Here is a 21,932-nt window from a genome sequence, read left to right as displayed (position 1 = left end):
TGGCTAATCCTCACATGATCTTGCATTCTAACTCAATTTTGATTAGCAGTGCAAGCATCAGAAACATCACAACTATATCAGGTAATTTAAACATGGCAGTGCATAGATTGATAGCATATTAAAAGGAAAAAGGTGGTTAGCCAAAGATGTAACTAGATTGTGTTGGGTATTGTGTTTATTGGCAAGTTTATGTGCATGTCCAACTTAAATTTGTGTTATCCTCTGATTCACTTTTTTGTTGTGCGTGCAGTCATTTGTGCTCTTTTGGGTGTATCCTTCTGCAATGGTTTGAACTGTGAATTGGAGGTTGTATTTTAAGGTTCTGTTTGGTTTTTGATGAAAATATTGGCCGCCTTAACTTGTTTTCAGGTTTGCCTATGATATTGTGCATATTTTTTAAGCTGTAGTAACAGATTTACACGAGAAAGCTACCTGAAGTCTTGAGAGGCAATATGTGAAGTGAATATTAAGCAAATCAGGGACGGGCAGGCCGGCCACTGTTGCTTACCAGAACCCCCCCCCCCCCCCCCCCCCCCCACCCCCCCCCCGTGTGGCGGCCGTGCAGCATCAGACCCAGAAAGTAGCTCACAATCAAAATAATATACATTCTTCACAACCTGTTTTGAAACTGCAGCCTTGTTTTTGCAGACAAGCATGTATGTATGTGGTGTACTTTTCTGCTATTACTACCGGTTGGGCCTACAATACCTTCGCTTACATAGGGTTCTTGAGGGTCATGTCAAGTAATTGAACTCTTGTTAAATCAATTTTCTATCATGAGCATCGTATGCTTATGATGGCAAACGCTCAGCTAGTCATGTGAAATGCAGTGGGGTGTCTATTGGCATGTGTGCAATGACAGGCATTTTATTGAGGTGCAGGTTAGTATGTGTGCACCTGTTGCATGTGAGTAAGAGATTTGTTTGGTCATTGCAATTAGCCTCACCTGAGCAAGAGCCATTTCCAAGGACGAAGGCATAAACGTAAAATATCACGTAAATCCTCGTTTCAGCATAACAAAACAATGTTTGAAGTTTAGGGGATGAAATGTCCTTTGTTTTTCGCCATATATATTAAGGGTAACTTAATTGTACCACCAATGGTGATTGATTGTGGTGCCTTTTTAGACCTCTAAGATATTTCAAATCCTTTGGGTTCGGCAGTAGATATCTATGAAAAATGCCTTGAACCGGAGTATGCAGATTTAAATATTATTAGTACGTATCACATTTCTTCTTTCTCGTCTTTCTGCTAGTGAATTTGCTTTTGTTGTCCAATAGGGCCATCTTGTTTCTTTGCTTTTTGAGAAAGGAATATTGGTCGAGAAGAATCTTGAAAAATGTTCGCTCATTTTTGTATCGTAGTAAGTTTATTTTCAATGTTTTCTCTTTTGGAATGTTCAAGACAATAAGTAGTACATTCATAGAAGTGGGGAGCTCAAAAGACACCTAGTAACACAAAATTTTTATGTTTATAGATCTTCATTGCTAGTATTTTTGCTCTTGACAAATGCTAGCGCTTATCATGGTTGAGTATCCTCTTTGGATGTATTGATCAGGGATTACCATAAGTCTCTACCTGGCACTTTCTACCTCTAGATGGAGTGGCCTTGAAATGCTCTGTTTATGATTTTAAAGCTTTAAGATTTTTGACCTCTCAACTCGGTCGTCTTGCTTCACACTGTAATCCCGAAGGGTTGCTTGGCATGTGGGATCGGTCCCTTAATAAAAAGCTCACTACATTAATACAACTCTCTTTTCACTTCATTTTTTATGAAAGTCGGGCATCTCTACAGGCTTGCCACTTTGTTTAATTTACCTCGCTCTTGTCGCGAGGCTCTGCAACCTGTCTGTCGCCCTTTTTCCTTTGCATTACGGGCACATCACAATTGTAATACCCACCTCCCCTCCTACGATGGACTACTAACGCCAATATGAATGGTAAATTCGTATCGCCTCTAATGCTTTATTGTCACCATTCCGATCGGTTTTCATCATTGAAAGAGCCTTCTCTGCCTTGCTCTTAGCCTCTATGTGTTGTCCTCTTCCATTTTACAATTCTGCTTTGCCCCTAGTCCTTGGCTCAATATTGCATGTAGAGCATACATGGCATTGGGCTAATATAGGCTTTGCCTTGATTGATTGTACACCCACTCTCATGCAGTAAGTACATAAAAATGCATTCCCTTGCAGATCCTTTGGTTGGTAGCACTTATTGCCTGGTATCTTCTTGAAATATTCTTATAGGTGTATTTACTCAAGCAAATGGGTTTACTCCGATGACCTAATCACTAGAAATGGAAGGAGGAGGATGGTGACGTCCTATTGCCCCCTTCTATTTTAAGGTGAGGGATTCAAACCCTCACATAGACTTTGGTTACTTAAGCTTTCTATCTTGCTTTAAAGAGAGAGAGAGAGAGTAGTTTCAAAGTATGGTGGTTATGTTCGGAGACATTCAACTTTACTATACTCTCAACATAGAGTGTGTGGCGGATGCCTATTCCTACAAGTTGCTATCTAAAACCTAATTCAAGATTAAGAAAAGTTTGTTCTTGGTTCCTAGTTGTTTATACTGATGTGCTACTAAGCTTTTATGGCGCTTTTGGAAAAATTTTGGCTTAGGAGATATGATTGGGTTGGTACTTTAACTGGTTGGTTTGATTGATATGACTAAATGACTTTTCTTGATACTCATGTGAATGATGAAATGAGTGAAGGGTGCAGGGTTACTTCTTAACTGATTATTTGGCTAGAACTAAAAAGGGCTTTGCCATATTGTCTAAACACACTAGTTCTCCTCATATGTGCTTTTTGGTTTTTAGCTTAGGTGATATATGATTTTTTCTGGCTCATGATATATGATTGGGTTGGTACCTTAACTGGCTGGTTTGATTGATCTGATTGAATGACTTTTCTTGATACTCTTGTGAATGATGAAATGAGTTAAGGGTTGATTCAAGATCATTACCTTGGGCTAGAGGGTTACTTCTTAATTGATTATCTGGCTTGAACTAAAAAGGGCTCTGCCATATTATCTAAACACATCAATTCTCCTCATATGTGCTTTCTGGGTTTTAGCTTGGGTGATATACATGTCATATATTCATACATCAAAATGGATATTATTAAAAGATGGATAGTGTACAATGAAAGTCTTGGTAAAATTCTTATGGCCTACTCATTATGTGGAGACTTGGAGTATGCTAGGGCTTGGTTCTTGCCTTGGGACACTGATACTAAACTGAGGTTTTTTTGACCCTTTTGGGCACTAGATTGCAGGATGAATGATATTTTGTTCTACTGACATTATTTATTGCTGGCATTGGTAAATGCTAAACATGTGCATTACTTGGGATGTAGTGTTTGTACTGAAAATCTAGGGAGAGCTTCTCTAATACTAATATGTGCTGGCCTTCTACTTGCTTACTTTATGTGGGTGGCCTTGGGAAGAGTTCTCTGGCCTTGGTATGATTTGTTGAGACCTACTAGCATGGTTCACCCTCTCAGGTGGTTACTAGTGTTTATTGAATTCTGAGTAGTAGTCACGACTTGATATTTTCTTATTTGTATTGGTTTATGAGCTAGTATATATTGGCTTTTTTCTTAAATTAGGCCCGGCATTCATTAACCCAATGGTTCAGATGATATCTTATGGTACTAATCATTCTGGTAGCTTACATTCGCTAGCGGGCTATGGCTTGTTTTGAAAATCTGAAAAGGAGGATGCTTGTTCTTGGTTTGGGTTACTGGTTCTACTGATTTACTGGTTTTCTCATACAAACATTTAATGATCTAGTTCTAGTATACTCTTTTGCTGACACTAAAACTTAGATACTGGCTCGATTTAATGCCAACTTGGTGGCTTGTAATCTAATGTGTTGGACTAGCTTACATCCCTGAAAGGACTAGCTTCTATGTACTAATAGGATACTGTCCTACTTTATCTTTTTTCACTATAACTCTTAATGAAATAGGATTGCTTTTTTATGGTTGTCACTGGCTAGGATAATGACCTTTTTAAAACATTGATCTGTGCTGGCATATGAATTTTGGGCATAAACTTCTTTTACCAGGGCTTGAATACCTGATCTAACAGGGTCTTCTTAAGATGTTACTCATCCGAGCTTTGGTAAGTTGCTCTCATATTAAATGACTTACAAAATGTTAGCTATATAAAGGCTTTGGTACTCCTGAGTTGTTGACTATTAAGCATTATCTCTGCTTGGCTTTAACTTTAAACTACCTGATTGGCTTTAACTCATGGAGAACCTAAGTTGTAGACTATGCATTGGCTTTTTGCCATATGTTATTGAAAATTGGATTTTTGATAACCTATATAGGGCTGGCATGCTCTGCTTGGTGTGGTTTGGGATGTGGATTTGATTAATGCTTCAATACTAACCCTTGTTTTGTTGAAACATTTGGGTAATCTGGGTTTTCTAGGTGCTTTTGAACTAGCCATTGAATTCTACTATGGTTAGCTGGTTTTGTAGAATTTTCTCTTCCTTTTGGACTAGGAGAATCAGGTTTTGACAAGTTCATATTAGGGACATTGATTTCTACTATGGTTAGCTGGATCTGTAATTTTTTTACTTTTTCTTTTTAGGGACATGAAGTTCGACAAGCTCCTACAACCCGAAAATTATTTTGGAATACTTCATACCTAATGTTACCCTACACTTTGAAATTTTGTGGATAGATTAAGGATGATTAGATAGGTTGAACTTTTTTAATAAAGTAAAAGGGTACTATAAACGAATGCTTTCAAAATCATGTGGGTACTACTTAGAATATGGAGTTTTGGCTTGGACACTGCAACTTTGAATGAAGTGGGAATTACTTAAGTTTTGCTCATACTCTTTCAGTACTATTTAGGACAGTGCTAGTCTAATAAATTTTAAGTTTGACATGGATAACAATTGATAGGCTCTTCGAAGCTTGCATACGTAGCCAAGTCTAATAGATCTATTGACTTGTCTATATGGATGCAGGTGAGAATTCTATCTTGACTTAAAAAAGTTAAGCGTGTTGTAGTCTGACTCTGAAGACCCCTGATGATTCAACCGGGATGACCTCAACAACTCTACTACTTTTGTATAAAATCATTAGAATGATGCATCAATCTTATTATCTTGTACATAAATGAATCAGAGACTGAGTCATTATCTATAAATCTTTGTCCAGTTAGCTAAAGCCAGTTGTCTTTTCAACGTTATGTTCTTTTGTGTATATACAACAACAACAAACACACACACACACACACACACACACACCCCACTTTTATATGTGGCTGACTAGTGGCCTATCCTATACTTGGAAACTCGTGTCTCAAAAATTTAAATTACAATGCTAATTATGGCTTGGCCTTATTTACTGAAGCGCCTTCCACTTGATGCTTAAATCTTGAATCTATCCTCCTATGGGCCCGAACCCCTTCTTGCGCTATCCCGGCTTATGTAAAACTCTATGGTTGGTATGTATCAGGTGCAACTCAACCCTAAACACACTTGTGTTGAGGTGCTATTCTTCTTTGGTGGGAACACTCCCCTAAAACTTACTTTCATAGGATTTAATACCGATGGAATATAATGTACACGTTCTTGAATGGGATCTCTCCTCTCGAGTGTGATGTGAGGTTCTCTGATGGCATTCTCGCCACTTACTACTTAGCAGTGCTCTCTCTGGTCCCCCTTCTCTCTCTCTCTCTCTCTCTCTCTCTCTCTCTCTCTCTCTCTCTCTCTCTCTCTCTCTCTCTCTCTCGTTAAGTATGAAGCCTGATTTACCCCTTATAATTTTCTGTGTTAAAAACGCACATTTGGAAGACCCCCGTTATGAGGAGAAGCCATCGTGCGGTGTGAAGAAAAATCACTCGCCAAAAACCAAAATTGTTACGGCCCCTAAAATATTCCTTTTCGTCGGAATAGTATGGCCGGACGGCGATCGAAAAGTGTTCGAAAAACGGTCGATCGGTTGGCCGGTGGTCGGTAGTCAATGGCTAGTGGGGATAAGTCAATGGCTAGTGGGCATAAGTCTTTGGCGGTGGCCGAATTCAATGGCCGGTGGTCAATTTCAAATTGGACTCATCTTCTCAAGGGTGGCCACACATGGGCGCATTGGAGAGTCTAACTCGGACTTGTCTACACAAGGGCGGCTACACACGGCTGCCTCTCATGAGAGAGGGCAGTACCTTTGGCCTATAAAAGGAGGCCTTTTCTACACACAAAAATGGATTGAAGAGGTGAAGCATTGTGGTGCATTGTGAAGTTGATGTGAGGTGGTGAGAGTGAAGCAAGGTGAGAGCTCTATTAAGGGTATAATCTCTTTGTAGCCTACTTCTTGTTTGAAGTACTAAAGCCATTGAGTGACTGCTTTCTTGTGGATGTATCCCACATTGGGTGAATCACGTATATTGTGTGCTCTCTCTCTCTCTCTCTCTCTCTCTCTCTCTCCCCCCCCCCCCCCCCATAATCTCTCGTGTGTGAAAAATTGTCTCTCTCCATTAAGTAAGCTACTCTACTATCTATTTAGCTACATCCTATTTCATTCCTAACAACTGGTATCAGAGCAAGGTTTTCTCGTAGCTAAAGTATCTCAAGGAAAGGATTCCTTGAATTGAGTGGGAGTAATGGCAGAGGAAGGGAAGCTCAAGATCGAGAAGTTCAATGGCAAAAACTACCAACATTGAAAGATACAGATTGAAGACTATCTCTACCAGGACCTTTATTTGCCACTAGGCGGTCTTGCAAAGAACCTGCAACAATGGCAGATGAAGCATGGATTGACCTTGACCAAAAAGCATTAGGAACAATCCGGCTAAACTTAGCGTCAACGGTGGCCTTCAACGTTTTGGAGATGAAGACGACTTGATGAAGTCACTTGACGGCCTCTACAAGAAACCATCGGCATCCAATAAGGTATATCTCATGAAGCGCTTGTTCAATCTAAAGATGACTGAGAATGGTTCAATTGTAGAGCACCTAAATGACTAACACCAACATAAGTCAACTTCGATTGATGAAAGTCAATTTTGATGACAAAGTGCGAGCTCTCCTTATACTATCGTCTCTACCAAATAGTTGGGACAACCTTCTGATGGTTGTAAGTAACTCTATCTCTGGCACAAATACACTTAAGTTTGATGATGTTGTGGGTGTTCTCCTAAGTGATGAAATGCGAAGGAGAAGCATAGGTGAATCATCAAGTGCTGCACTGTCAGTGGAAACAAGAGGAAGGCCTAAGGAGAGTTTCAAAAACCAAAAGGGTCGTGATCGCTCAAGGTGGAGCAAGTCACGCACAAAGTCAGTTCTTGAATGCTGGAACTGCGGCAAGAAGGGCCACGTCAAGAAGGATTGCTGGTCCAAGAAGAAGAAGGAGTCGGAGCCTCAAGACAACAAGCCAAAATTAGAGGCCAATGTGGCAGGTAAAGTAGAGCAAGACACTCTAATTCTCTCATTAGACAATGTATCTAATTCTTGGATTGTAGATTCTGGGGCTTCATTCCATGTGACCCCAAACAAACACCATTTCCAAGATTACACCAAAGGTAATTTTGGGTATGTATAATTGGGAGATGATGAAGCTTGTGAAATTTTCGGCAAAGGTACAATTTGTGTCAAAACTACTAATGGAAATGGAAGGAAGCTTAAAGATGTTAGGCATGTTCTTTCTCTTCGCAAAAAATTGATATCTACAGGACAGTTGGATGATGAAGGTCACAACATTGCATTCAAAATTAAACGTTGGAAGATCTCAAAATTATCTGGTGGTTGCCAAAGGAGAAAGCGTTAGTACACTTTACTTGTGTACTGTCAACACACAATATCCAACTTGTGTAATAGCTACTGAAGTTGACAGTGTGGTGTGGCACTACCAGCTTGGGTATATGAGTGCCAAAGGAATGAAAATCCTTCAATCAAAGAAGCTTCTACCAGGTTTGAGAGAAGTGGACTTAGCGCTCTGTGAAGATTGTGTTTACGGTGAACAAAAGAGAATAAAATGTTAAAAATCAAGAAATGAAAGAAAAAGAAAAAAACTTGAGTTGGTTCATTCTGATGTTTGGGGTCTTGCAAGTACACCATCACTTGGTGGCTCATTGTACTATGTAACATTCATAGACGATACGACTAGGAAAACATGGGTTTATGTAATGAAGAATAAATCCATTGTGTTTTCCATAAAGCCTTTGTGGAGAATGAAGCAGACACCAAGGTTAAATGCCTCAGATCCGACAATGGAGGCAAATACTACAGCCAAGATTCTGAAATCTTTTTCTATGTTAAAAATGCACATTTGTAAGCCCCCCGTTATAAGGAGAAGCCATCATGCGTGAAGAAAAATTACTTGTTGAAATATTATGGCCAGACGGCGGTCGGAAATTGGTCGGAAAATGGCCGGTGCGTTGGCTGCTGGGCGAAAGTCTTTGGCGGTGGCCAAATTCAATGGCTGGTGGCCGATTTCAAATCGGACTTGTGTTCTCAAGGGCGGCCACACATGGGTGCATTGGAGAGTCCAACTCGGACTTGTCTACACAAGGCTGCCTCTCATGAGAGAGAGCATTCCTTTTGGATTTAAAAGGAGGCCTTTTCTACACAAAAAAATGGATTGAAGAGGTGAATCATTGTGGTGCATTGTGAAGTTGATGTGAGGTGGTGAGAGTGAAGCAAGGCGAGAGCTCTATTAAGGGTATAATCCCTTTGTAACCTAGTTCTTGTTTGGATTACTAAAGCCATTGAGTGGCTGCTAACCCGTGGATGTAGCCCACATGTGAACCACGTATATTGTGTGTGCTCTCTCTCTTTCTTTCTTTCTCTCTCTCTCTCTCTCTCTCTCTCTCTCTCTCTCTATAATCTCTCGTGTGTGAAAATTTGTCTCTCTCCATGAAGTAAACTACTCTACTATCTATTTAGCTACGTCCTATTTCCTAACATTTCTCTCTCTCTCTCTCTCTCTCTCTCTCTCTCTCTCTCTCTCTCTCTCTCTCTCCATCACTAATGGCTTGATATGGTACCTGCGTCACCCGCATACTTGGATTGGATTTTGTGCCGATTTTGTAAGCCGAGCTCACGGGAGTCTTTCTCCGATCTCTGCTGAAGGGTCCTCTACTGAAAGGTGAGGGATGATTTTTCCCCTCACTTAGCTTTGCTTTGCATTGTGTGTGTCTTGGAAAGTGATGCGAGTGCTCGTGTATCTGCGGATTACATTGGTTCACTGCAATTTTGTTTGGGTGGGGTGTTGAGTTTCCTGTCCTAAGGCTTTACATTATGGAGCTGGTCGAACAAAGCACCACCCCTCAGGTTGGTGCCAAATTGTTGATGATAAAAATCCTGTTTTTATTTTTGGTTTTTGCGTGACTGGTTGTCGCGATGTTGATTCACTAAGGGTTTGTGGACTATGGCATTAGAGGAATTCTGCTTGGTCTGAACATACAATATGGTTATACAATATGGTTCGAATACTGTTGTTTCACTGTTTATTTCATTTTCCTATCTTTATTTGAAGGATGTGCCAAACTTGGTTATGCTCGCTCTAACATCTTTATAGTAGATGATGCGATGAGATTGATTGAGCAATTTGTGCTCCTTCTCAATGGTCCTGTTTTGCATTAATTTCACAAATTTGTAAATCTTTTCAAACTTCTCTAGGTAGCATTTAGGTGTACTCCATGGTTTAATACCGAACCTCTCAAATGCTTTACCGATTGGTTGCTTTATGAAAATTTCTGAGTTATTTTGGCCAATTTGTGGCTTCAGATGCCTGACTGATATACGATTAAGAATCTTTCTAATTGATATTGTTTTTGATGAAATTATCCACTCTCAAAACTAAATTTAGTATGCCCTTTTTAGAGCTTTGACATACTCTACCCTAGGATAGGTTAAAATTTTGGATCACATACTCCCTTAGCGGTTATAATGGGTATGTTTCACTTGCTTACTGTGACAAGCCTTTCTAACTAGTGGTGCATATTTTAGTGACGGCTATTTCAGAACCTGGCTTGTGCTGGGTATATAACCAGGAATGATTCAACTCTAACATAGATAACTTATAAACTTTGGGTTTTTAAAACTATTCAATTATATTGCACTCTATGGGATGCATTAGGGCAAGGACCTCTACTGTCCTTTCCTTTAATTTTTGGGACCACGTGGCGATCGACGTAGAGTGAGAGCCACGTGGGAGCACAAATCAAGAGGAAAAGGACACTAGAGGTCCTTTCTTGGACGTCAAAAGGAAAGGGGGACTTTATGGGAGATGTATGTATTCCATTGATTGACGATTAGATGGTCTCTCTCTGCTCACATTCTCTCGCACGTGCGTGCACACACACACACACACACACACACACACACACACACACACACACACACACACACACACACACACACACACACACACACACACACACACACTCAGGGTCATGCAGCAATTGTAGATGCAAAATGGTGCGAGATATCCTTTGAAAAGATGGCTCACAAGAGATTTTGTGTCATAATCTATTTTAGGGTTTTTCATGGAAGGGGATGTGGGAGTAGGCTTCTTTTTGCCTTTTGCCTTTTGCCTCTAGATGTAGCCCTTCTTGTTGAGGCTCCTGTTGGAGGACCAATGGTGTCGAATGTTGGCAGCTAAAGATGAAGCTCGTTCTCATGGTATTTCTTGAAGCTATTTCTCAAGTTGCATCGGGAAACGTCTGGTCTTATGGTGGATCTACTTCAATAAAGCTTGATAAGCCTTCTAGTTTGAATGACTTGCAAACTGTTCTATATGTGATGTGGTAAGGAGCGATAGGTGTTCACCCATGCATGCGTTTGTGTGCTGAGTACAATAGTGTTCATAGACCTACAAGTTGCATTGCATATGCCTTATTTTTTAGGTTTTGGTTTTTTTCAATTGGTTCTCAAGGTGTTTGTATAGGTGGATCTTTAGTAAATATAGGGTTGTGGGGAGGGTCTTCATCAAAGAGGCTTGGATATGTAATCTGACTTTATTCTCTCTCTCTCTCTCTCTCTCTCTCTCTCTCTCTCTCTCTCTCTCTCTCTCTCTCTCTCTCGTGCATTATGATTTTGTAGATCTACAAACTTGTGTACAATTTGTTAGTATGTTTTGCGTAAGGATGTAAGTTCTTGCGTAAGGATGTAAGTTCTTGTCGAACTCTTTCTTTAAACCGTGTTTTTCAAGTCTTGCTACTGTCTTTGGTGGAAATTTGTCTTCTAAGGGTTTTTCTAGTGTGTCATACTGTGATTTTGTTGTTTATGATGGTGCAAATTCCATACTTGTAACTTCATGGGTTTATCTGGTTCTCAATCTTCAACTCTCTATGCTTCATCTGTTGGCTCATTTTCTAGTGCATCAATATGTTCATATGTTGGTGCTCCATTGTTGGTATGTTTGTATCATCTCCTAGAAGTGCACATTTACTAGGTGCAAGTGCATGTGTTTGCAATGGTGGGCGTGGTTCCATTAGTGGAGCTGGTGGTTCTGTTTTGCTGCTATAGTTGGTGACCACACCAGTGTGTCTGATTCAGTTTAGACACCATAAAGATTGCGACATAGATAGGAAAGCCACTGGAATACATGGGCTAGAGATATAGGCTGCAAAAAAGTAAATCACCATCGATAGTCGGTGACACATGACATGTCAATTGGTTAAAGTAGCCATCACATTGACGTCACAAATAGTCATATATGGCTGAAAGTATATAGTTCTTCCTAGACCACTCATAAAAGTTGTACAATCAATATTTTTTTTTAAAAACAAACATATCAGAACATAGCAGAGCCAACCCAAAAACTCACCCCTATGAAAAAGGACTAAGCTTGTATGAACCTCAAGAAAACATAGTTCTCTCAACTTTATAAAGTTCCAAACCGTCACACATACAAAATGCAACATGCAATAAAAAACAAAACGAGATTGACATCCGTTATTATGGTGCAGTTTGAAATCTATGCCAAAAAGGATTTCTTGCTTTAAAATCACACCTATCACTGCTACCTTCTTCCTATCCTTAGGAAAAACCCCAAAAATGGATTGGCGCATAATAGCTACCACAAAATTCTGCACACTCTTGAAGATTGGGTTATAACCTACGACAAAAGCTATCTCACAAACACCGCTTCAAGTCACTTGCCCTACTCTTTTTTTATTATTCTCCCACAACAACAAAACATACACATGAGCGTATCTAATGGATATAGCTCACCTCCCTTCTTACACATGACTAATAAAAACTTAGACAACATCTTAGGTCAAATCCCTTAGATCTAGCTTCTCTACAAGAATATCACATGAAATATTGTTTAACATTCTTCAAGCATCGAACTTAACCTTGGCCCAACTATTTTATTGTTTCATGTCAGGTTCCCTGATATGCAACAATGTCTCCTCAAGAATACAATTAGTATCTAAGAAAACCATATTTTTCCTAGTTGCACTTGCAATACTCAAATCCATACATGAACCCAATACACCAAGACAACCACCCACAGATGAATCAACATGTGGACCAATAGATGGAGCACTAGCATATAAACCAATAGATAGAATGGTGCATGAAGCACCAGATGAAGTACCAACCATAGCAATAGATGGACTCCTAGCCATATCAATAGATGAACCAACACATGGACCTACAGAGATGGAGCATCAACATATGAACCAATAGGTGAAGCACTAGTGAGAGCTAGATAAACCCATGGAGTTAATAGCACATGCATTTCCACCAATGTTAACAATAGAACCACTACATGATGCACTAGCAAAACCCTTGAAGACACAACTCCATCAAAGACAATAGCACAACCTACAAAACACAGTTTAAAGGCAAAGTTCATCAAGAAGCTATTAGGATCAAGGGGTTACTATAAGTAGCAATTAGAGTGATATACTTATTGGAGAGAGATATCAGCACATGAGAGAGAGAGAGAGAGAGAGAGAGAGAGAGAGAGAGAGAGAGAGAGAGACAGAGAGAGCATACATGATATATGTGGTTCACCCAAGTGTGGGCTACGTCCATGAAAAAGACTTCAAACTTGAAATAATTTACAAAGAACTTAGAATCCCTCAATGGTCGCCTCACCTGAGTCTCTCTCTAGCTTGCACTTCTTTCTTCTTTATTATGCATAGAAGAGGCCTCCTTTCATAGATGCAAAGGAGCCTCTATGGGTTGCCCTCTCACATGAGAGGTAGCCACCCGTGTGTAGATGCATCCATCAACCACATCGGCCATTGACCACTGCTCCTCCGCCACGTTGTGGCCATCATCTGGCCAAGATATTGAACAACAATCCTATAAAGAATGAGGATGCAAGAGAGCTACACAAGACAAGCACAAAGCACACAGAGATGGAAAGCTTCTTCTTCTTCTTCACAGAAAAGAGAGTACAAAATGACTAAGTGCTAAAGCTGAAAAGTACCACATATGTACATGCGGTCACTAAGTGTGAACTCGCTAGAAGCGTACTAGGCTGGCACTATAAGTGTAGTCCAGCTGTAGAATCACTGGCAGAGATCCTCCGTGTCGGTCACCTAACGCGCCAGTGAGTAAATGCCGTAAGCGGCCAAGACCCGTAGTGGATGCCAGCTCAAGGTGTAGAGCTCGACATCTCAACACTCCCCCTCGAGCTCTGCATGTCGCAGAGTCCAAGCATAGTCCGAAAACGTCGAAGCTTCTCAGCTCTGAGGGCCTTGGTAAAGATATCCGCTATCTGCTCCTCTGTGCTGACGTAGACCAAGTCGATGTCGCCCGCCAACACTCTCTCTCGAACGTAGTGGTAATGGACCTCTATGTGTTTGGTCCTGGCATGGAACACTGGGTTCCTAGCCAACTGCATGCTGCTGAGGTTGTCACAATGGATGAAAATCTGCTGGTCCACCTGCACTCCCAAGTCCTCAAGTAATGTGCGTAGCCAAGCTACCTCGCACGCCGCAACTGCTGCACCTCTGTACTCGGCCTCTGTGCTCGATAAAGCAACCGTAGGCTGCTTTTTGCTGCTCCAAGTAACAGCAACACTCCCAAAAGAGAACATGAAGCCACTCGTAGATCTCCTATCAACAATGCTACCTGCCCAATCTGCATCTGTATACCCATACAATGCTAATGGTGCATGTGCTGCATAGAACAATGCGTAGTCAAGAGTACCTTGCACATACCTAAGTGTGCGTCGTACTCCATCCAAATGTGGCTTCCTCGGAAGTTGCATGAACTGACTCTCCAAGCCTACTGTGTAGCTCAAGTCTGGCCTCGTGATAGTCAAGTAGATTAGACTACCCACAATCTTCCTGTACATGTTGACATCCTCAACAACATCACCCTTCTCTGCACTCAGCTTTGCATTCACATCCAAGGGAATAGAAATTGGCTTACAATCAGCCATACCATACTTTGACAACATGTCCAAAGCATACTGTCTCTGTGATAGCCATACACCCTCTGTAGTCCTGATCACTTCAATGCCAAGAAAGTAGCGCAACTCGCCTAAATCTTTCATTTCAAACTCCTGTTTGAGAAGACCCTTCACATGGTCAATATCCATAGCATTGTCACCAACAATAATAAGGTCATCTACATATATGGTAATGACCACAATCCCCACATCACTCTCACGTACATAGAGTGAATGATCAACATGAGCTCTCCTAAAACCAATACTGACAAGATACTTGGCAATCCTGTCATACCATGCTCTAGAGCCCTGCTTCAAACCATACAAAGCTTTGAGAAGTCTGCATACATAATCTGGGTAACTTGGATCGACATAACCAGGTGGCTGATCCATATACACTTCCTCTTGCAACTCACCATTCAAGAAGGCATTCTTTACATCCATTTGATGCATAATCCATCCTCTAGATGCAGCCACTGCTATGACAGCTCTCACTGTCGCCATCTTTGCCATTGGAGCAAAGGTCTCCTCATAGTCTATGCCATACGTCTGTGCATAACCCTTTGCGACCAGCCTTGCCTTGTGACGCTCAATGTTACCATCAGCCTTATGCTTGGTTTTATACACCCATTTACAGCCAATAGCTTTCTTGCCACTTGGCAATGGCACCAACTCCCATGTGTCATTTGCTTCCAATGCAGCCATCTCTTCATTCATTGCATCATCCCAATGCACATTTCCAACTGCATCCTCAAAACATGTGGGCTCCACATCCTGTATCACCTTAGCCATGTAGGCTTGGTGATACGCTAGATACCCATCATAAGTCAATTTCTGAACTGGATTTCTGACTCTATTAGATCTGCGCGGTCCTGGGTCACTCCTTTGCCCTCTAGCATCTTCTTGTACTTTCCTTACACCAGGTGTCCTGACAGCCGGAATTCCAAATTCCTCATCAAGACTTTGTTCAGAACCATCTGAATCCATGTCTACATGTGAAAAACCTGATGATGCATCAACCATAAAGGGAGGTTCATCAACCTTTTCCTTTCCTTTTCGTGATACATTCCCTGTACCTGTTGGTGGAGTAACCTGCGTACGTAGTCTACCATTCCATGGTTTCTCAACAGAGCCACGAGAAGAGGACTCTTGTGGTCCACTCAAAACCTGTGACTGTGGCCTCACATTTTGTACAACCACATCATCTTTTACATCAGCCCCAATAGTGCCATGTGCATTACTGTACCAGCTGCTCATCTCATCAAAGACTACATCTCTGCTCACTCGTAATTCTCGTGTAGTAGGATTGTAGCACCTGTACCCCTTTTGTTCAAGGGAATATCCCACAAGAATACATTTCTCTGCTTTAGGATCCAATTTCCTACGCAACTCATCTGGTACATGCACGTAAGCTATGCAGCCAAACACTTTCAAGTGTGCCAAATCAGGCTTTGTACCTGTAAACTTTTCCTCAGGTGTTACATCATGCACCGCAGCTGTAGGTGTCCTGTTCATAATGTACACAGCTGTATTTACAGCTTCAGCCCAGAAATGATGAGGCATGTTCTTCTCATTCATCAATGCACGTGCAGCCTCTGCAATGTGCCTGTTTTTCCTTTCTGCGACCCCATTCTGCTGTGGAGTATATCTGCATGTAAACTGCCTGTGTATACCATGCATTCGCAGAAAATCTGAAAAATCATTGGAGAAGTACTCTCCCCCTCCATCTGACCTCAATGTCTTGATTTGCATATCTGTCTCCTTCTCAATCATGACTTTGAAGTCTTGAAAGTGACCAAACACTTCACTTTTGTTACGCATGAAGTAGACCCATACTTTCCTTGTATGGTCATCAATGAAAGAGACATAATACCTGCAACCATGTATACTTGCAGTATCGGTTGGACCCCAAACATCTATGTGCACCACCTCAAGTGGCTTTTTACATACATTGCGCTCATGTGGAAATGAGCCCTTTGACTGTTTTCCAAACTGGCATGCTGCACACACTTTATGCATACCATCCACCTTGAATTTGGGCAAACCTTTTACAATCTGTTTTGATTGCATGCTGCGCAATCTCTGCTCATTGACATGGCCAATGCGTTTGTGCCAAATGTCAACATCAGCCACAACACCTATGCCCTGTGCAAATAATGCAGCTTTTACCTCAGGCATGTCTACATTCAGCGTAAACATTCTGCCCACACATTTGCCCTCTGTGATCAGCTTACAGCCATTCTGGAAATCTTCTACATAACAGCCATTTGGATTGAAGAGAACCTGCAAACCCTGCTCAACCATTTGTCCAACAGAAACAAGATTCTTTGTAATGTTTGGGACATGAAGTACATCTGCTAAGTACTTTGATTTCCCACGCTTCGTATTTAGAGGTATGTCCCCTACATGAGCAATGGGGTGAGCTGTGTCATCTCCTGTCTGCACATAGCCTGACACATCTGGTTTGCGCATATCTCTAAACCACTCTCCACGAGACGTCATGTGATTAGACGCACCTGAATCCACATACCAAACATCATCTTGGGTGGAATTCTCTGCAGTCATTGTATTCATTACATGTTGCATAACAAACATGCGCTCGTTTTTGCTGTCATCTGCATCTCTGCTAGTAGATGCATAGTTGCCCTGTTCTCTCTTTCTACTTGCTTTTCCCGTTGGACAGTCACGTGACATGTGACCTCTTTCACCACAAGTCCAACATTCTCTACTATCTGGAGTATGTTGCTGCCTGCTTGATCCTGCACCACGACCTCTTTGACTCCCCCTGCCTTGAGACTGGTTTCCCCTGCCACCTGTATTGTTTTGATTTGATTGACCTTCCAGAAATTGGCCCCTGCAACCCCTTGGGCCTCGACCACGACCTCTACCTCTACCTCTGTTGGAGTTAGAATAGAAGGCCTGTTCAGAATTATTTCTGCCATGAGAAGAAGATGTGTCAAGGTTCTTCTCCTCAAGAATAAGCATAGAAATCAAATCTTGGAACACGGGGATGTCGTCTCTTGTATTCATGGAAGACCTAAAATGTACATACTCATCTCCTAGACCATCCAAGCATGCACGGACAATGTCATCGTCTTCCACTGAGACTTTAATAGATCCAAGAGCTTCAATGATACTCTTGATCTTCAAAGCATAATCATTCATGGAGAGGTTGTTCCTCTTAACCTGATTTAGCTCCGACTTTAGTTGAAGCTTCCTGGCCTTGGTGTTCACCTCGAACACTCTGTCTAAGTTTTTCCATGCAATGGCGGGGGTTTCAGCATCCTGTAGATAGCCCATCATGCCATCTGTGATGCTCATAGAAAGCCAATACATCACTTTGCTCTGGCCTTGTTGCCAGTCCCTCAAAGCTTTCCTTTGTTCTGCTGTAGCATTTGCCTCGGGAATCTCTGGTTCCTTTTCATTGTCTCCTTCTACATAGTCCCAATAACCTTTTCCTTTTAGGAAATTTGTTATTCTGAACTTTCATGCAGGGTAGTTATTTTTCTCAAGCTTCTCAGTAACAATCTGACTGAAACCGTCAGACATCTTGAAGCACTAAGACAAAATAGCTGCAATCTGCAAAAACCTGCGAATCTGCTGAACCTGCTATCGTGGTTCTTGTAACGCTTTCTACACTCAACGAGTCAAGCATACATACAACCACTGTACTTGTACAGTAAATCTCTGTATACTGCACTTTGGAGACCCGTTCAGAAACTTGTGCGAAAAACCCCTAAAATTTTTTTCGCTGCGCGAGGCGCCTTCGGCATCTGGTCGTGGATTGCGAACGAAGGGATTGTGATGCTCTTGCTCTCTTAGCCTCTCTTGCCTGCACCAGGCTCTGATACCATGTAAAGAATGAGGATGCAAGAGAGCTACACAAGACAAGCACAAAGCACACAGAGATGGAAAGCTTCTTCTTCTTCTTCACAGAAAAGAGAGTACAAAATGACTAAGTGCTAAAGCTGAAAAGTACCACATATGTACATGCGGTCACTAAGTGTGAACTCGCTAGAAGCGTACTAGGCTGGCACTATAAGTGTAGTCCAGCTGTAGAATCACTGGCAGAGATCCTCCGTGTCGGTCACCTAACGCGCCAGTGAGTAAATGCCGTAAGCGGCCAAGACCCGTAGTGGATGCCAGCTCAAGGTGTAGAGCTCGACATCTCAACAAATCCTAGTGTATTTATTTTTGGTTTTTTGGTGAGTGATTTTTCTCATGCACGATGGTTTCTCCTCATAACATGGGCCTTACAAATGTGCTTTTCTAGAATAAAATTACAAGGCTAAATCATGCTCATACAAAACATACTAACAAAGTGCACAACATGACCTGAAATCCTTGTGAGCTATCTTTGTAGATGCTACATCCCTTTTTGCATTACCAATCTGCATCCGCATTTACAATGGCTACATAACCTAGTGTGTGTGTGCGCGCATATGACAAAGAAGATGAGGAGAGGGAGAAAGAGACCATTAAATCGATGAATGGCATTTATACATCTCCCATAAAGATTTGTTTCTTGTCTCCCATAAAGCCTCCTTAACTTGGACCATTGACAATTGGGAAGGGACCTCCAATGTCCTTTTCTTGTAATTTGTGGGACCCTTGTCTCCCGACAACCATTGAGAGCCACATGGTCACACAAAATATGGGAAAGAACACTAGAGGTCCTTTCCCTGCACCATAGTGGGATGTTAGTTTGATTTGGAGTTAGGAGGCAAAGAGGTTAATGACAAGGACCTAAGTAGTAAATGCTAGTTACTTTAGTGTGTTTACTTTGAAATGTTGTGAGTTTTTTAGTAGTACAGTTTTCTTATTGTACTATTTCCAACTATGCATTTTTTGGAGTCTACATTTTACAATTTCTAGGGTACTGCAAGTTCCTCAGTACTGTGCATTGTTTGAAGTTGTTATTTGAGTTTTGTGGTGATCTCTGAGTATTTTGCACTATTGGTGGAAGTTCCTATATGAGTTCAATGGTATTCTCTCAACTATGTGTGATATCTATGAATCAGATTCCATTCCAATTACTAATGTTTCTTCTTCCTATTTTCTTTGATTGATTAAGTGGTCTAGTTTTATTTGAAGTCTAAGTTGTTAGACATACAAGGATGGAGAGAATGTATTCTTGTCAGTAATGTTCACTAGATGAATGATTGTTTCCCCCCAACCCTAGACCTTGATGGACATTGAAAGGAATCCTATCCCAATCGAAGCTATCCAAAATGAGAGGACATCAAGCAAGCCGCTCGAAATGAACATGGTAGTTTTGCATATGGTGAAGCACAAGGTTTTTGACAACATTTCGATTCAACACAAATATCATGTGGTTGGGACACATTTTAGCAAATATGAAATTAACATTGGATGTATCACCATAAATAACTATGCAACAAGACTGGAGCACATCCTTCATACCATCTTTCCTCTTGTAACTTCATGTCCCAAAGTGTTGAGGGGTGGCATGTGCAAGAAAAATGTGAATTGAAGCAAGGAAGGCACAATGACGCGATATTTTTTTGGTCAACAAAATTGGGAGGGGTGCAACATTGACATATGGGCTTGGTTTTGTAGCATAGAGGCAATGAATTTTTAGAATGTCTGGCCACATCTTGCCATGGGGCCTCTTAGGGTGCCTTTGGAATGACTTGTGGCATGCCGCACATCCTTAACAATGTAGGATATTGAATCCTTTGAGCAATCTAGATTCCATTTGGCAATAGAGAATATAGAGATAGAGACCCAGAGACGTCCTAGAAAATATCGACCAGGGTGTCTGAAGATGCCTAAAGAAGGATCAACAACTCTCTTGGTTTGGCATTGCCTTTCAATTTCTAGAGTGATTTTTGTTTGAGAGACAATCTGAGGTAAGTTTCAATTATGTCATGCTTTTACCTGAAGAGAGTCTCTTTCACCAAAAGAAAAGAGATTTTGAATCTTCCCACAATGTTCTTCCCTGTCCTCTTGCCAACTCCCACCTCTTCCCACTAGCTTCTTTTGCCTCCTCTTCATGCTACCATCTTTTTCTCCTTCTTCTATGTGTCATCTTTGTTAAGAAATGGAATCCATCCGGTTGAAACAACCTAGCACATCTATTTAATCCATCACCACCTATGGCACACTAGACAAAAACAATCAGTGGATCCCAATATCCCATAAGAAGGCACCTAGATAATCATACAACAAAGTAGGATCAGGAAAGCTTCCTGAAAAATTCAATTCTTGTCATGCTGAAAGGAAGAGTGAAAGGTTTAAACCTTTCTAGAGCTAGGAAGATAGTCAAAGAAATTTGAATGCAACATTTCTATATGCACAAGGGGCTTAACCTCCATCTCGGGAGATCCAATCTTCTTCTACACATAGCTAAATGTAAGTGATACATTTATTTGCACTAGATTATCAAATGATCTTTCCACTTTGATTTTGCTTGTTTATGCTACAATGCTCCTAACATACTTATATGCCTCAAGCATAGAAAAATGGTAGCGGGTGGTGGACTATGTTCACTGATATTTCAAATATTTGGCATGGATCCATTATGAAGGATCTATAGAAAGGGAGAACTCATGGGTCTCTTTTAGAGAAGGGATAATTCTTTTTTTATCACTTTTATGTTCCACTAACATCCATGAAGGAATGGGGAAGTGTCTTCAAGCTTGCATAGCTTGATTTAAGGAGTGGAGAGTGGTCACTCCCAAACTTGAGTGAAAGCTCTAGGTATTTTATGAAATCCAAAAATGTCTAAAGGCTAACATTGCAAGAACACAGAGCAGAGTATCAATTTTTATGCCCATCATTGTATATGTGGATTTTTTGCAAAGGTAGATGTGAAAGTGTTTAGAATCATGATACGAGTAGAATGTAGACATGGAAGATGTTGTAGAATATGTGGATGAAATTTTGGCTCAAAAAACAATGAATGGAGTCATTTGTAAGTGTAAACTTCTCCACTACCTATAAATATATGATCCAAACAGTTTATATGGCCTTTTTATACACTCGGGGAAGTGATAGATTTGCGTGTAGCTTTTTCTTTGAGATAGCTGGCAAGGTGTGTAAATTTTTTTTTTCTTTTTAAAATTTTCCTACTTGTGTGTGCCATAGTTTTAATTTTTCCTTTTACTCTTATGGCTTGCACGTCCTAAAAAGGATTGCCAGAGGGGATTGTGCATCTATTCACAAGCTAAAGCCTACTCCACTAGTTAGAGCCCTACTCTATTGCTAGTATTGTCAGTAGTTTGTACTCATTGTTGCCTACAACTAGCACTTGGTACAAAATATTTTCATATCAATGACAATTACTTCTTTGGTGCAAATGGATCAAGTTGTTGGTTTTTATTTTGTGAGGCTTTTGTGTGGTGAAAAATTTCATGCTTTCAATTATGTAACATTTTTGTTTCGTTGGGTGGGTTAAAAATATGTACTAAAGTATTGTATAATGGGGTTTTTGATGCTCAAATAGGATTGGACCTATAATTTTTATTGCCCAAAAAACCACAGTGCTCTTATACCATAATCATGTCATCCCTTGCTTCATGGAACTTT

The 21,932-nt window shown here is 40.9% G+C and overlaps 1 protein-coding gene across 3 annotated transcripts in view; it reads left to right on the top strand.

Moving 5' to 3' along the window:
- Positions 1 to 5,023, top strand: part of LOC147451187 (Rab5-interacting family protein) — a 31,570-nt gene extending 26,547 nt beyond the window's left edge. The window contains exons 3-4 of one of the 3 annotated variants that reach the window (XM_086520145.1): positions 251 to 270; positions 370 to 880. In XM_086520145.1, coding sequence (XP_086376271.1) covers positions 251 to 270; positions 370 to 400 — 51 coding nt within the window. In that variant the 3' untranslated portion in view covers positions 401 to 880. Of the gene's footprint in view, positions 1 to 250; positions 271 to 369; positions 881 to 4,990 lie in introns of those variants that run through there. The other 2 variants (XM_086520147.1, XM_086520148.1) reach the window with 2 other exon arrangements.
- The last annotated feature ends 16,909 nt before the right edge of the window (positions 5,024 to 21,932 follow it).

The sequence above is a fragment of the Adiantum capillus-veneris genome, chromosome 9 (assembly GCF_014529385.1).
Source record: "Adiantum capillus-veneris isolate H3 chromosome 9, ASM1452938v2, whole genome shotgun sequence".
NCBI lineage: Eukaryota > Viridiplantae > Streptophyta > Polypodiopsida > Polypodiales > Pteridaceae > Adiantum > Adiantum capillus-veneris.
The sequence above is the reverse complement of the archived record's forward strand: the minus strand, read 5'-3'. Positions and strand labels throughout refer to the sequence as shown.